Source organism: Peromyscus leucopus, chromosome 23 (genome assembly GCF_004664715.2).
Source record: "Peromyscus leucopus breed LL Stock chromosome 23, UCI_PerLeu_2.1, whole genome shotgun sequence".
NCBI classification, from domain to species: Eukaryota; Metazoa; Chordata; class Mammalia; order Rodentia; family Cricetidae; genus Peromyscus; species Peromyscus leucopus.
The window spans coordinates 9,709,089-9,725,979 of NC_051082.1; the positions used below are offsets into that span (position 1 = coordinate 9,709,089).

Consider the following 16,891-nt stretch of genomic DNA (forward strand, 5'->3'; position numbering starts at 1 on the left):
CTCTGGATAATTCTCGACTGGACATCCAAAGCCACTATGCTACTGTATATTCCCGCTCTTCATACTCCAGGGCTCTGCTTCCTGCTGTGTGTGTAAAACCCGAGAACACTGCCAGTACATATGGTTTTCATTTCTGGTTTTCTTCTGGGATACCTGAGTTTGAGCTGTTTGCACTACGTTTCTGTAGGCTGAATGCCTTAAAGAAAGGAAATTTATTTTATACCGGTTTGGAAGCCTAAGCTGAAGGTACTGACGACCCATTTCAGTCCAGTTGTGGTCCTCTTCCTGGTACCGTCTTCCTATGGCAGAGAGGAGAAACAAGTTTTCCTGGGTCTCTCCTAGGGCACTGATCTCCACCGTAATGTTAATTACCCTGTCCAAACTCCATGACTGTCCTCTGTAGGCTTTCAATATGAATTGAGTGTGATTCAAATATCCAGTCCTGCAGCAAATGAAGTTGAAACTGAGCTTTTTTTTTCTTTTCTTTTCTTTTCTTTTTCTTTCTTTCTTTCTTTCTTTCTTTCTTTCTTTCTTTCTTCTTTCTTTTCCTTTCCTTTCCTTCTCTCTCTCTCTCTCTCTCTCTCTCTCTCTCTCTCTCTCTCTCTCTCTCTCTCTTTCTGTCTTTCTTTCTTTCTTTTTTTCTCTGTGTAGTCCTGGCTGTCCTGGAACTTACTCTGTAGACCAGGCTGGCCTTGAACTCACAGAGCTCACTCTGCCTCTGCTTCCCAAGTGCTGGCTGGGATTAAAGGCGTGCCTTCCACCGCTGAATATTTTTTTTTTTTTTTAAAAATCTGTAAACTGTCTATGTGTTTTTTTTTTTTTGGGGGGGGGGTTCATGTTTCTGCTTGCTTTTGCTCCAGGACTGCACCTCATCTCCTCCCTTCGTTTTTCTTCTATGACCAGCTAGTAGGCTGCAGTCTGTGATGAACATGTGCGCACCGACTCTGGATGTCCTGCTGAGATTTCAGCAACACCACATATGTGACTGGTGTCTGGCTCCCCCCCCCTTTCCCTCGATAGCATTATAACGGGAATTCGTGACCTTGGCTCGAGGTCAGCAGGTCAGCAATTAGGATTTGCTTTGGACAGATTAGGAAATGAGAGACAGAGGTAAACTTCGCTGAGCAGGGTCACAGCTCGGTATAGCAAAACCAGTGTCTGGCATCCTTTTCAGAGCCTTCTGAATTCAGATACTCCTGGTGTTGAGCCCCTGGGTAATTGAGACCTTGGGGATATCACTGCACCCCTCTGAGCCAGCTCACCTAAGGCAGTTCTGAGGATCCTGTGAAGTAACATATGTGTATGAACCACCTTTGTTTTGGGGTTTAAGGTTTGTGATAGTTTCCAAGCTTCATTGCTATGTCAGTTTTGTGTCCCCCCCCTTTTTACATTCCCACCTGTCTCTCCTGCATTTTACCTTCCCTTTGTTTCTTTGAGACAGTGTATAGCCCTGGCTGGCCTGGACCTGGCAGAGATCTGCTTGCCTCTGTCCCTGAGTGCTGGGATTATAGGTGTGCACCACCACGTCCCGCTCATTCTGCCTCTTTTCAAGCCAACTTTCCTCCCTCCCTATATTTTGGGTCTGAAAACTGGGGGATTTCGAAGATAAGTGTCCAGTATCAGCACTTCTCCCATTACTCTGAAGAAGGAATTGAACGCTTAGAGCTGGAGGAAGGGCCTGCTCCCCATACAGGGCAGTGTGAATGTGGCACAAGCAAGAGCGCTGGGGACATTTATGCAAGGAATGCCTGCCCGCTCGCAGAGTGGGCGCCAAGGGCTCCAAAAGCATCTTTGCTTTAGGAGCTCAGTGCTCGGTAGGCAGCGAACCAAGCTCCGGCTTCGCGCTGCCCAGGTTCGAATCCCGCGACCTCGGGCAGGCGCCTCGGCTGTCTTTTGTGTCTCCGAGTCCCACTCCTCCGCCCGGTTCGCAGCGGCCGGTGGGCGTGAGGTTTCGAGGACACTCCTCAGCACGGTCGGACAGGCTCGCCCGGCCCGTGCCGCGCCCCAGGCCCGAGCAGCTAAGCTACCGGGGCTCGGAGGCCAAGCCTGCAAGCCGCGGCCTCCTCGGCCCGCGCCCGACTGCGCGCCCGCGCCCAGGGCGGGGCGTCCACGCAAGCCCCGCCGTCCCACGGCGGCCCGCACCTCTTTTCTCTCCCTCCCTCGCTCCGTTCCCCGCTCGGAGGAAGGCCGCGATCGGCTCAGCAGCGCCTCCCGCGAGCCGCCGCCGCTGCAGCCACCGCCGCCGCCGCCGCCGCCAGGGCCGCCGCGGCCCCTCCCCCGCCCCCCGCGCGGCCGGCGCCCGTCACGTGACGCGCCGCAGCCAATGGCGGGCCGAGCCGCGGTCGGCGGCCGCCATTGCTGTCAGAGCGAGCGAGCCCGGGGAGGGAGGAGAAGCGCGGCCGACTGGGGAGGAGGGGGGGTGGGGAGGAAGAGGAAGGAGGGACGGCGCTCGGCTGCCGGGGTCGCCCGCTGGCTTCGTCCGCACCCCCCCCTTCGCGGGCTCGCGCGGCGGCGGGCGCGGCGGCGGCGGCGGCGGCTCGGGGGCGGCTGCGGGGCTCGCGTGCCTCACGCGCCGGCGCGGCCGAGGGCGAGTCGCCCGCCGGCTGGAGAGATAAACAAGGCGGCCGACGAGGCGGCGAGGCGGAGGCGGAGGCGGCGGCCCTGCGCGACACAGAGGCGGGCGGCGTTGCCGCGCCGCGCCCCCCGCCGCCGCCGCCGCCGCCACCACCACCACCGCCGCCGCCGCCGCCGCCGCCGCCGCCACCGCCGCCGCCCTCGGGCCTCCCGCGCGGGCCTCGCGCCCCGGTGCCCGCGAGCCGCCGCCCGGCCCGGCCCGCTCCGACATGCCCCGCTCTGGCGGCCGGGCTCGCGGAGGACCATGACCGCCGCGGCGAACTGGGTGGCGAACGGGGCGAGCCTGGAGGATTGTCACTCCAACCTCTTCTCGCTGGTGAGTGGCGGCGGGCGGGGGCCCCGGGTGGGGGGCGCGACCTCCCCGCCGCGCAACTTTCTCCTCCCGGAGCCCTGGCGGCGTCGGCGAGCGCGGCGCCCGGCGTGGACGTGCGTGTGGAAGTCGGGGCGCTGCGGACGCCGGGGCGCGCTTCGGAGCGCCCACCTCCGTGGCAATCACACCCCCCTTCCCCTCCCCTTCCCCCTCTTTTTTTTTTTTTTTTTTCCTTTCCTCCTTCCCGAAATGTGGAAGGCTTAGAATTCTGCCTTGTGCAGCCGCCGGCGCCGGCGATCTGCAGGCTCGTCCTCTCTCCCGATCGGATCGGCCGCTCTCCCGCGTCTCAATTTTCTTTCTTTTCTTTTCTTTCTTTTAAATTCCACAATGACACCTGCGATTTCGCCCGAAAACAGTTGATGGAAGGGCGATTGTGTCAGGGAAAGGACTCTGGCGGCGGAAGCTCGCACGGTTGTAAACACGGACAGCCGCCCGCCTCTCGGGGCTTACTACGCCGGAGAGCGGGAGAGCTATTGCTCGGAGCCCACGGAAGGTGGAGGAAGCTGCTGCTTCTCGGCTCTCCTCCGCTGCCTTTAAAAACTGTTTTCTCTGCCCTAACAAGGAACACACACACACACACACACACACACACACACACACACACACACACACACACACACGAGAGAGCAACAAGCTGGGCGGTTTGATAACATCGCTTTTATCTTCCTTCGCCTCTCCTCTCTCCCGCTCTCGTCTCTCTGATAATTGACAACTTTTGCTTTGGAAGTGCAACGCCTGCCTTAATCTCGAAGCATTTAGGGTGTCAATTGTTCTCCTGGAAGCCTGGCACCCGGCGACGGCGGCTCGATTCATCGAAATTAAAAATGTATAGGGCTCCAGCAACTCTTTCCTGGCGGTGGCAGTGACATTTGGTGGTAAATGCCATCTTTGCTTTTTATTGGGTCGTATTACCTAGCTCTGAAAACATTCGCGTTGTTAAACCTGGCGCTTAGACTGATAATGGGAGTGCGTGGTCTTTAAATACGCGCTTTGTGCCTGAGTTACTGTATGTGGAGCTATGTGCCCGGGAGAGTACGAATTTGTTTAAATATTGAGCAAAGATTTGTAAACAGATGTAAGGCAATTATGTTTCAAGCGTAGAATATAATTGGAAAATTGGTTGAACGGCTTATTTAATTTGGCCTTAAAAACTAAACTTATTTAGAATTGTGTGTCCAATATTTTTTTGGAGGGGGGGTTGTTGGGGAACGCTGCCTTTTGGAGAGCGTGCATTTATTGCAAATTATTTGCTGGAACCCCTGCTGTAGATCGGAGCTTTATTTCCTCTCAGTCCTTGTTTACACTGGATAAATAATTTAGTGTTGAAATTGTAATTAGTTACATTTAATTATGGGTGGCATAGATGCTTTTTCTCCCCTTGGAGACTAGTGGAGAAATAGGAATTCTTGCCAACTTTGGAAGTGTCATTTTATTTTGGTACAGATAAAGAAATCAAGCCTGATTTTGGCCTACAAAGACCTAGTGACATAGTGCTCCTGCTTCCACGCATGTAACAGCAGGCTGATTTCTTCTCACCCTGAATTCTATCTAGACGCCAAGTCTTGAGATTAAGTTAGAAGTTGGGGTTCTTCCCTTCACTACTGTAGTAATTCACCCTTGACCTTTTGATGTGAGGATAAAACTACTCCCCCCCCCCACACCCCCACCTTTCTTGTCTGTCATTTAGTATTAGATTCAGGGACCTTCATAGATCAGCAAATATATTGATTAGGGGGTATTTAAAATGGTTTTGTTTGGCGTCTGGGTGACCACATTGACATATTTACAGGTAATTAAAATAACCAAGTCAACCCATATTAGTTCGGGAGAGCTCCCAAATTACCATACATCATGCTGACTAGTAATGGCTTGTGTGCATGTGGCTAATTTATACACAATGAATTGTGTGGGCACATGAAAGGCTGTTGGTGCACGGTCGAGCTGTGGGGTCATTCCTTATCTCTCTGAGCTTCAAGGGGGTGATAGTGTAGAGATGAGATGTTTGAAATTCTTTGTTGAAGATTCTGGACTGTGATTTTTACCGGCCTAAGGATGCATTCTGGGTATTTCTCCCCTAAACAGCTTTAAAGCAAAGAGTTGACTTTTAAATATAATTTAAACTACAATTAACTTTTTGGGTACCCCTTTGAAATGCAGAGATGCTTAGATTGGTTTAAAAATGTAGAATGTTTATGTTCCCTGGTACCTAGAGATGGATAAATGTTGTTTATTCAAAATGACTTATTTATTTTTACTTTATGTGCATTGGTGTTTTTCCTGTGCGAGGATGTCAGATCTTTGGAATTGGAATTACAGACCGATGTAAGCTGCCATGTGGGTGCTGGGAATTGAATCCAGGTCCTCCGGAAGAGCAGCCAGAGCTTTTAACCCCTGGGCCATCTCTCCAGCCCTAAAATTTATTTAAAAAAAAAAAAAATCAAACTGCAAACTGTCCTTTTTTTCTGATTCCAAATTGAGAACTTTTCCTGACCCTATCATGTTAAGAATACATTGCCTAAAGAACATAATTGATTCCAAAGGGGATGCAACATCACCTTTTCAAAGTCATATCTTATGTCCGAAGAAGTAGGTACTTAGCATTTTGTACTTTTTGATGTTTTGGCCTGCAGTTTTGTTTGTGAGCAGAGAAGAGTTATTACTTCTAAAAGTGTACCCGCACGCTCAAGTTATCGTAGATGTAAGTGTAAGCTTAAGTAGAGCTGTGTGGAAACAGTGACCCACCACTTTCTGTTATCCTGAGGTCATCAGCATGGCTTAGCAAAAGTTGGTTGAGCAATCAGGCACCTTAGGATTTTTGTTTCTAGTCTTTTACTGGGTTTGTTTCCTGATAGTGCCTGAGTCCTCTTTCCTACACTTTCTTTCCCATTTCCACACGGTTTCCTAACCTGTGAAAAGCATTGGATGTGTATGATGCGGGTCACTGCTCTTTCTTCCTCTCTGACTGTGAGGTTTGTAGCCACGGCAGTAAATTCATGCCTCACTGTGCCTTTGTGACAAACTGTTTTCTCCTTCTGTTCATCAAGTTTTGGGGTGACTCTTGGTTTATTCACTCACCTCTAATGTAGTTAAGTGTTTAAATCTTCCCTTTTTGGAGACTGTAACAGTGTGCCCTGTGGCTGTGAACTCACCTTTGAGGGAAGACACATTATAACTTCCAGATGCACAGTGTATCTTTTTGTTTTTTCTTTTGAGATAATGTGGAGAAAGTGACTTTGTGTCCTTTAGGCTAGACTTAAGTATGCTGTGTACTGGGACTTGAGGGAGCTATTTCTAATTCTTGCATGTTTGTTCCACATTCATGTTTGATTTGCTTAAAATCTCCCTGACTATAGATAATTGGGTAATGGTGTCAAATTCGCACTGAATTAAAACACATGTACACACATTAGTACTTCACTTCCTACTGAGGACCATTCATTTTGTATTTGAAGCTTTTAGGGTAAATTGTTGTAGACCTAATTTCCTTTTGTCTTAGAAGAATTATTTTCCCCTCAAGACAAGGAAGGTAGTTGCAAATGTTGAAAATCTGAGATGTTGAAAACTTAGAAAATAAGTAGGGAGACTGTCAGATGGAAGTGGGGAAAAAGGGAGATTTTTACTGTTTCACAGTGCCCCAATACTGCACACAATTGTTGTTTTTTTCACCCCAGTTTGCAGTTTTAATATTTAAAATAAACATACATTTAAGCATTTTTCCATGATGCTTCCTTTTCTTTAATGAAAATATTTATAATATGCCAATGTGTTTTCTGTTTAGCATTTGTTGTTAGTGGCACATGGTGTTATAGTATTTATATTTTTTTTAATGGCAATAATTGCTACCCGGTAATGGTTGCCATATTAACCTCCAATTGCTAGTAAATATTTTTAAGTACATAATAGACAGCAATTTAAGGCATAGTGTAGCAGTTTACTGGACCGTTTTAAAGAGCCATTTGTACGTGTGATGAGTTCATAATTTAAAGAGAAATAATGTACCTGAGATCTGTATGTGCCAAAGGCTTTGACATGCTCATTGGGAAAGAAGGCTGGGCCCTTTCCTCTCTTTGTGAAGAGAGCAGGCAATGTTGTGTTCAAGACAGGAAGCGTTGGTTGAGTGTTTGCAGGTGCTTTTGTACCTTGTCATTTCTTTGGCCTGTCTGGTCATTTTGTCATGAATATGTTAGATGATTTATATTGAAACAAAGTCTCTCAAGGCATTTCTCTAAATATCATCGACTTAAAGTTGTGGCTTATATTAATTAGTATGAAAAATTGATCTTTTTTTGTTCACTAGCTAATTTAGCTTAGTTAATTGTGAGTTAATTGTATTCATCAAACACTTTCAGTGTTCTATACTGTGAGATGAATAAAGACAGAATTGAGATGAAACTCTGTCTCAGTGTGCACAGAGATGCCGTAGATTATCTGAATGTTTTTTATGAATAGTTAATTCAGCTATCAAAGTTTGATTCAGAGGTAGACTAGATATTTTTGAAGCTTTGACTTATTTTCAAGAGAAGATAATGTTATTTAAGCTAGTACAAGTACTGATTTGCATTCCTGTGAAAGAGGATGATATGTTTATTTCACAAGAGCTAGCCAGTGAGAGCGATTAGATAAAGTTTATGAGAATAGGTGTGATTGGTAAACTGTGCTTTATAATCATTTATTAGAAACACAGAGAACACACTCTCCTACATTGCTGGTAGTGCCCTTTAAGACTCGCTGCATGTGGATGTGCCTGATAGACTATGTGTGGTGCCATTTACCAGAATTTCTGTTTGGTCATTTTAAAATAATTTTGTTGTTGCAAAGAAATAACATTCAGTGCATTGCAAAGAGAGTTAATTAGATATCGTAAATTAGATAGCCTATGGGAGTAGCTCCCCCTCCCCCCCAAAACAAGAAAATATGAAACATCAGCACACATTTGCCTCTTAGGACTTAGAGTTTTAGAATTAGAGACTCAGTATTTGTAAGTGTTCTTGAATGTCTGACTCTCCCTGCTGGTGGAACTCATCCTTCTGATCAGGTCCAGATAGTCCCCTTTTCTGCTATATGCCTCTCGTGTTTATTTGAAAGCTTTGAAGGTGTTAGCTTTGTTCTGTTGAGAATTTACTTCATTACATAGGGGAGGTGATATTCCATTAATCTTGGTAAATATTAACATAAATGAGGAATTGTAACTTCAGATTCATTTGCATGAATGAAATATGCATGCCTGCCCATTTTTTTTTTAGTATAGGCATGTGTACATCAGCATAGTTTTCTAGCTTTGTTTTAGTTGATTGAAAATAGTTGTGAAATTTTCTTAAAATGCTGTAGTCTGTTTCTTTAGGGGGAGTTTTCCTCTGCTTCATGTTGTGTTACTGTATGTAAGGCAGTAGGAGAGGAGACCGCCCCTTCCCAGCTGCTGTGGTGGCCATCCATCTCTAGGGAGCCCTGCCTCTCTGTGTGATGTGTTGGTGATGTTTGTTGGACAAGTCTCCTTATGAAGTGTCCTTTAGACTCCATTTGGGTTCTCATCTTTCTAAAAACCCTAAGATGACTGCTTTCTTTCCAGAGGAGAGTTGGGAGAGGCCGTCTCCTTCACTGGTGTCTGGATGTTTATTTTCTCATTCTGGGGGAATTGTGGTAGGAAGGTCTTCAAGCTGTGTTTGTATTACTTCACAGTAAAGCATACAGCTTTCTGCATTTTGTACCTTTTCAAGGTAGTGAAATTCCATTCCTGTTAAAGGAACATCCTGCTTATTATATGGAAGTTTCACTTTGGCATTATTTTGTATAGCTTAAATTGTAGCTTTAACTTGCTGGATGAGGAACTTTGAGATCATTCATTCATTCATACATTCATACATTCATATTCTCTCTCCTTGTCCTCCCTTCCTCCACCCCTCCCTCCCTCCCTCCCTCCCTCCCTCCCTCCCCCCCCCCCCTCTCTCTGTCTCATTATTTTTGAGACAGGGTTTCATTTTGTATCCCGGCCTAGCCTGGAACTCACCAGAGATCCCAGGCTGGCTGCAAACTCAAGGTAATTAGAGGCCCTGGCAAAGGTACTTGACCCAAGTTCCACATCCAGAACTCTCACAGTGGAAGGAGAAAACCAGTCCTCGTAAGTACTCTGACACACAGACACGGAGACATGTACATACTCCCACACCCCCACACCCCCACACAGACACCCCCCCCACACACAGACACACACACACACACAGACACACACACACACACACAGACACACACACACACACACACAGGCACATAATGATCACACACCCACATAAATGTAATGCAAATCTTTGTTAGATTCTTTTGGCTATAATTTATTCTTAATTTATATAAAATCACTGCATTAATTGGACATTTGACATTTGATCTTGAAATTAAAAGTGAGGAAAACATTTGTTTCAAATAAAGTAGATAATTGTGAACAAGATTTTCATAATGTTGGAAATTTTAAAAAATGACACTCTAACAGCTTATTAAACTTTATGAAGATGATTATTTAAGACAGGGCTACACTGGCTGGAGCTTGCCTGGGGCCTGCGTAGGCTTCCTGCCTCTGCCTCTGCCTCTGCCCACGAGTGCTAGGGTTCTAGTTGGCCATACCAGGTTACTCAGCTGTAAAAACTCTTGCAGTGCTGCATCCTCTCTAGATCTTTCCCTGGTTTCTACGGGCAGAACTAGTAGCTCAGATTCTTGATCTGCTTCTGAGAAGCAGATGGATTTTTGTAGGGCAGTGACCCTGTTGGAATCATCTTGGTGTCACTTTAGACATTCATTCCTTGCTGTTAAACATTCCCCTCATTCCCAAGGTGTCTGTGGTGCTTGTTTGGGTTCTGATTGGAAGGATGCTATTAAATAGTTTGGAGTTGGGCCTGGTACCATATGCCTTTAATTTGACCACTCAGAAGGGAAAGGTAAGCAGATCTCTGTGAGCTTGAGGTCAGCCTGGTCTATATAGAGAGTTTCAGGATGCATAGAGGGACTCTGTCTCAAACACAAGTGTGTGTGTGTATGTGTGTGTGCGTGCGTGCCGCCCCCCCTCCCCCCCAGTAATAACAAAAAACCAAAAACCAAAACTATGAAGAAACTTAGTGGATGATTGTTCTGTTTTCTGAATTTTGTTAGTGAGACTGAATGCACTATGATTGACGATATCCTGGATTGTCTAAGCTTCCTGACGTGGAATTTTGTGACCCTCTGGGAATTAAGGCTGGGCCTGGACCCCAGAGCCCTTTGCTTTTGCTCTACAGGTTGTGCCTTTCGTTACATGGTCACTTTTCATGAGCCCAGTAAAATGGGCAGTGAACTGGAACGGGAGCTTGAACCAAATTTCATTTTTTTTCTAGTAATTAGGCAAATAGGTTGGGCACAATCTGTGAACTGAGCGGAAATACAGAAAGCAAGGTATGTGAAAAAAATCATCTTGAGTACATCTCATTTGTTTTAATAAACAGTTCCCTGGCTGGCTGGAACTCACTGTATGACTCAAAGAGCTTCTCTAGCTTCTGCCTGAGTGCTGGGATTTCAGGCGTGCCCTGGAGGTCTCAAGCACACAACCTGGCCCTAGTGGCTAGGCAGGCAGGCAGGCACCTGGGAGGCTGAGGACAAGCCTCAGTCTTGACTGTTGGTGAGGGAGCAGGTTGACTTGCTCCTGCCCGTGCTGTTCTTGGGTCTTCCTCACAAGTGAGCTGTGGCTGAGAGGAGAGCTTTGAAATCCATCTTTGCACGTGGCTTTTCTTTTCTTTTTCTTTTTTTATTATTAAGACATTTTCTATTCATTTTACATACCAACCACAGATTCCCCTCTCTTTCCTCCTCCCGCCCCCCAGTGGCTTTTCTTTTCATATGTGACTTCCCTGTGAACGAATTTAAAGTGCAGGAAGATTCTGCTCTGAGCTGTGACTGGTGAGACTAGGAATTGAACCCTGGTCTTACTTGTAGTTGATGGTTACTCCCCTGGCAGCCCCGGAGTGCCCTTTGACCTTACTAGCAAGTCTGTTACCGTTTTGAGACTGGTCTCTGAGAAGATCAGAAACAATACCGATAAATACATTGTTCTTCTGCACACCACTCACAGTAGCCTGACACGCCAGTTGTCCCTTTGCTGTTCTGTAGAGAGAGCTGAGTTGAGGGCTGCCTGGTTTCTGATTGTCCTTGAACCACGAATCTCAGAGCCTTCCGTTATCAGCGAAGGAGGGACCGCACAGATGTGTAGTCCTGCTGCCCGTGAAGGGTGCCGCCAGCTTTACTGTAGAACTTGAACTTGCTGTGCAGGTGTGTGCCGTAGTCTCCACTGTTAGGCAGGGCTCACTGGAGGTTTGTTTTCACAAAAAGCCCTCCCTGCCAGGGCTATTGCAGCTCCACTGCTGGCTGCTGCTGCTGCCTTGTGCTGCACTCAGTGCTGCGCAGTAGAGAGCACTCACTCACTGCCTTTCCTGGTGTTCTCTTGGGACTGATCCCACAGTGGGAGTGCCAGCAGCAGTCTCCCTTCGCCTGTTGTCTGGGCCGCCTCTGCCTCGGGCAGTGGGAGTGGGTGTCCGAAGTGGTGGGCCTGCCCTGCTCTAGGTCCAGGAGAGGATTGTCGGAGGATGCTTGAAGTGTGTGGAGAGGCCATGCGTGCAACAGAAAGAACAGAAATTCTGCACCCTCCCCCTCCCTCCGTGCGGCTCTCCCTGCTGGCACCCTCTCATTAACATGTTGAGAACATTGGCAGGTTCTGTGATGTTATCAGGGAAAAGATTTTGTTTCTTTACCTAAGCTCTTCTGTCCTTAGACTGTCTGAAAGACAGGCTTTTTGCTTGCTGTTTTATGTGGTAAATGAGGACTTCTGAGACCTAAGGAGATGAAAGGGATTTGGGGGTGAGATTGGATGGGATAGCCAATAAACTAATATTTAGAAATGTTAATTTTTTGTATGCTGTGTTTGAGAATTTAGGATATGTATAATTCATTTAGGAATAATGCACATCAGAAATGATTAAAATCTAGCTTGCACTTACCAAAGGGCTAAGGGTCTGACGCGTGGGGAAAAGACCTACATGTACGATTTAATTTCGGAGATGCTGTATGTCAGGCCCGGAGGGAGCTGCATGGCCTGTGTGATGCCTTGAAGCTGGAAGACCAGAGGGAGCTTTAAACTGGCCTTGGGAGGGGCGGAGCGTAGGCTGGGGCTCCTGGGCAGTGAGGAAGGCAGGCTGTGGGGCGCAGTTCACAGCTCTTGAGTTTGCTGGGAGACTGCTGAGGTGGCATGTAGAATGCTCTAGTTTATGGCCCTGCTTCTTGGCTTCCTTTTAAAACAAAGCACTGAAACTTACTGAGGTGGAATTTTCATTAGGTGGAAAATTTGAAGTGTGGGCAGGCCAGTTTAGATTAAGAAATGGCGATGTTAAAATAATCTTCAGCTTTCTAAAATAATCCAGCTCTGAACTTTAAGGAAACAGAGCTGCATTGTGCAAAGTGCTAATGACTAAAGTGACAAATATTTCAGAAACTGGACAGACGTGAAATCTTAAATGAGCAGATGGGACACAAAATGAGAATGGGAGATAATCCAAGACAATATAGGAACTATTAAGAGAAATGAATTGAGGAAAAGCAAGTGTGTTAAATGGTATTACATGGGCTGTGTGTCTAAAAGCCTTTCTAGGACTGCTCCCTTCTAGAGACAAATCAGAGTTCTTGAGCCTTCTGAACCACCCTCCTTCAGATTCTGCACATTTCACACGGTAGTTTTTGGCTCATGATTACTTCTCATGGAGTGACCCTGCTGCTGTGGGTGGATTAAGTCTTGAGTGTGTGTGCTTTAGGTAGACAGTGAAATTTGTTTTCTCTGATGTGAAAGTAAACAAAGAGGGCAATCATAGTTTTTAAGGGCTGCCATGGATCTTGAATGGCAGGCAAGGCTTGCCGTCAGGCCGCTTAGTGGTTAGTGACAGTGAGGGTGGAGTCTGTGTCCTCATGGGCCAAGGATGGACGGACGGCCCTGAGGCAGCCTGAGTCTCACCAGGGAGTAGGAAGAGCAAGCTCCCCAAAGGCAGGTTTGCTTTTGTAGATTAGGAGCAACAGAGACAGGAAAGGTGGAGATGTAATTGGGTGGGTTGGCAAAATCCTGCTGGTGTGGCTGGGAAGGGGCCTCTTAGAGATAAGGATTGGAGACTATAAGAGAGGAGTAAGTGTGGGGGAGGCAGGGCAGCCTCACTGCAGCGTGAGTGTGCCCTGAGCCCAAGGAGTCAGAGGACGGGCTTTTATTTTTATTTTGAACAAACAAAATCTTAAAATTCCTGCCTTTTAAAATTACGTGTGTGTGTGTGTGTGTGTGTGTGTGTGTGTGTGTGTGTGTGTGTGTGTAGAAGTGGGGATGGTTGCCACAGGTGTGTGGAAGACACAGGACAACTTGTGAACAGCAGTTCTCCCACCTTTCAGGTCCTGGAGACCGGACTCAGGACCTAACTTGGCAGCAGGCATGTTCCTCACTGAGCCATCTCACTGACCCCCAAATAATTTATTAAAGCATAGCTAAAACTTGGGCATTTCTATGTTATAGTGGTTCTCAGCAACAATCTCTTTCATTTTTTGTTGTTATTATCTATTTATTTATTTATTTATTTATTTATTTATTTATTTATTTATTTATTTTTGGTTTTTCGAGACAGGGTTCTCTGTGTAGGTTTGTGCCTTTCCTGGAACTCTGTAGACCAGGCTGGTCTCGAACTCACAGAGATCCGCATGCCTCTGCCTCCCAAGCGTTGGGATTAAAGCGTGCACCACCACCGCCTGGCTTGTTATTTTATTATTACTTGTTTGTTTTTGAGACAGGGTCTCACTGTAGCTGTGGTTGTTATAGAACTTATGTGTAGACCAGGCTGGCCTCGAACTCACAGAGATCTGCCTGCCTCTGCCTCCAAAATGCTGGGATTAAAGGCGTGTATTATTCACCCAGCTTAACAAGTACTTTCTTGAAAATTTAAGTGATTTGGGCTTGGGTACAACCCCAGGAGGAGCTTGGCTTTGGCATCGGCATGCAGCTGTGGGCGTTAGTAGTGAGGAATTCCTGCCTCAGACTGGTGGGATGGAAAGAGTGGATGGGCTCCAGCATACTGAGGCTGTCCTCAGGTCTCCACGTGTGTGTGGGCATGCTTGTGCATGTGTGGGGGCGTGTGGATATGCATGCACATACACAAAATGAATGCATTCCAGGCCTGTTGGATGTTTTGTCCTCTCAAACCCTGAGTAAGTGGTACAGTGACCTTTGTGTTAAGTGGAGGTGGGCGGTGGTTGGCCTGGATAGTGAGTGCAAGTGTTGGCAGAGGATAAAATACCTCAGAAATAAAGATGACCTGTGCATGGTGGTGCATGGCTTTAATCTTACCACTGGGAGGCAGATTCACAATGGATTTCTGTGAGTTCCAGGTCAGCCAGAGTGGCATGGTGAGACCCTGTTCGAAACAAAACAAAACAAAACAAAACGAAACAAAACAAAACAATCCTCCAACCCCCCCCACCCCCCAGTTTGAACATTTTCTCAGTTTTAGGCACTGTAGATGGTTGTGTGTGTAGTTCTCTGTTTGAAAGTACTTTTCATATTAAAACGTGGAATTAAAGTCCTAGAAAAATGTGATTTACTCCTAGGATAGTTGACACTTTAAGGAAGTTTAGTTATATAATAATTATTCTAACAAAGTTGGGTACTTTAAAATAAAAAACCACGTTTGTCTGTTTTGTGTGTGTGCCTGCATGTGTGAGTGTGTGAAAATCAGAACTGGGAGTCCGTCTCTCTTTCTGCCATGCTTTTGGGGACTGAACTCGGGTCGTCAGACTTGCCAGTAACTCACTTTACCCCTGGAGCCATCTTGCTAGCCTATGACAGTACTTAAAAAAATTAAATTCGTGTAACACCTGAGCAGTTTATCATTTAGAATTTATGCCAGAGCACAGAGCTAAACAATGTATTTATCCTACCATTCAAAACTGTAGGTTCTTAGCTGATGCTCAAGGCACTCAAAACAAGGTGTGTTAGTTTCTATAGAGTAGACCCATCTACACAGATTGAGCAATATAATGTTCCCAGGCCTCCATTTATGGCCTCTGGGATGGCACAGATCACAGGACACTTGGCGCACACACCTCATGATCTGAGTTCCAGCTCCTGGACCCAAAAAATATCCTCTGATCTATAGGTATGCATACACTCACATGCGCTTGCGCGCACGCATGCACGCACACACACACACACACACACACACACGGTGGTGGTGGTAGTGGGGAGAGACTCAGTTCATTGTGTATAAATTACTTGAGATATATGTTCAAAGTATCATTTGTTGGTATTGGTGCTTTGATGGGGAATCTGGGCTTTGCCACCCTGACAGATGGTACTGTTTTTGAGTCTGTCTGTAGAATGAATCCTTTAACATTTAGTTACATTGTAGATACTTGTGAGCATCCATGCTGTGGGCTGTGAAAGCTAACATAGAGACTTTTTTAGTAAATTTTATAAATATGATTTGAAGTAGAAGTGTTGACTTGTATTCGGGAGATTTTTAATGAAGTTATTAAGATAAATGGCTTGTGTTGGTAGTTTATGTGGTAAACTCCAGTTACAGTCCACGTGGAAAGTGAGTGGGACTAAGACAGGTGTCTATATGTAAAGTAACTGAATTATGCTGTTAAACTTTCTTACAAGGTAAGTGTGTGGCACTGTTAAGATCCAAAAGAGCTGACTTGACAATTTCCAGAAAGTTGTGAGGAACTGAATGGTAAATGTTAACATCTATTTTTAAAGATGCCTTAGATTTTAATATTGGCACAGAGCATAAAAATATTTTAAACAGCCCAGTCGAGTGTTAGTGTTCTGTGACGCAGCTTTATCTAGCTGTTTGTAAATGTTTGATCTCAATGATAATGTTGTATGGTTTTGATGAATGAATTTGTCAGCTACACACATGTATAAATAGTATACTAGTTGGCTATAAAACAGCATTTCTAGGCCTCATTGGAAATACTTTACTTCATTTAATATCTGCTTTTGACTTGGTGGCAGACAGGACTAAGAGATGAAGGGTGGATCCCAGGAAGGAACGAGTTAAGTACATTCTGTGTTTCAGGAGGCAGTCTGAACAGTTTTAGAGACGCGACAACAATGTGGCCAGACTTGTGTTTTAAAGAGAAAGCTCATACAGGTTGTAATAAAGGTGAAATAAAAGATGAGGAAAAAGGCTTTTTCTTTTTGGTGGTGGTGGTGGTGGTGGTGGTGCACGTTAAACCTAGGACCTCACACATGCTAGCGGGCACCCTCTTACTGAACTGGACCCCCAGCCCAGGGACAACCCTTAAGAGGATTCTAGGCACAGGACAATGCAGGGCCAGCAGGGATGAAGAGAAGGGAGTGGATTTAAGTAAGATTTTGGAGGTAGAAGTGACAGGGTGAGGTGAGCAATTTCCTAGGGGTCAAGTGGTAAACAGATTGCGGTTTTATGCCATTTGCATTCCTGTGCATGCAAATGGAGGAGGCTCGGTTGGCAGCAGCCTGGGTTCTGGGACTGCTGCTTTGAACACAGGTGTAGGAAGCACTTACCAACCCTGCCTTCCCAAGCCTCCCTCCCAGAACTGAAAGAACCCTCAGCTGGGACAGTGAGTGTGGGGAACATCAGTGCTTACAAGCTGCCTATTCCCAGAACAGTAAGACTTAGGAGGCTAGGGAAGAGATGGCAGGAAGGTCGGGGAAGGAGAATGCTGGATGGCTGGTGGGTACATAGGGCCTTGGGCAGGAGGGGGGTGGTGGTGGGGTGTGGAGGCGTGAGTCAGACTGTTCTGGCAGAGGAAGAACTTAGGAAATTCAGTTATCAGAAACGGGCACAGAGAAGCCCTGACAGGAAGAGA

At 46.4% G+C, this 16,891-nt stretch overlaps 1 protein-coding gene across 4 annotated transcripts in view; it reads left to right on the top strand.

Moving 5' to 3' along the window:
- The first annotated feature begins 2,360 nt into the window (after window positions 1-2,360).
- The window catches only part of Med13l (mediator complex subunit 13L), a 232,919-nt gene continuing 218,388 nt past the window's right edge, over window positions 2,361-16,891 (top strand). For 3 of the 4 annotated variants that reach the window (XM_028878797.2, XM_028878798.2, XM_028878800.2), the window contains exon 1: window positions 2,790-2,950. In XM_028878797.2, the coding sequence (XP_028734630.1) occupies window positions 2,879-2,950 (72 nt within the window). In that variant the 5' untranslated portion in view covers window positions 2,790-2,878. Of the gene's footprint in view, window positions 2,951-16,891 lie in introns of all 4 variants that reach the window. The other variant, XM_028878799.2, reaches the window with a different exon arrangement.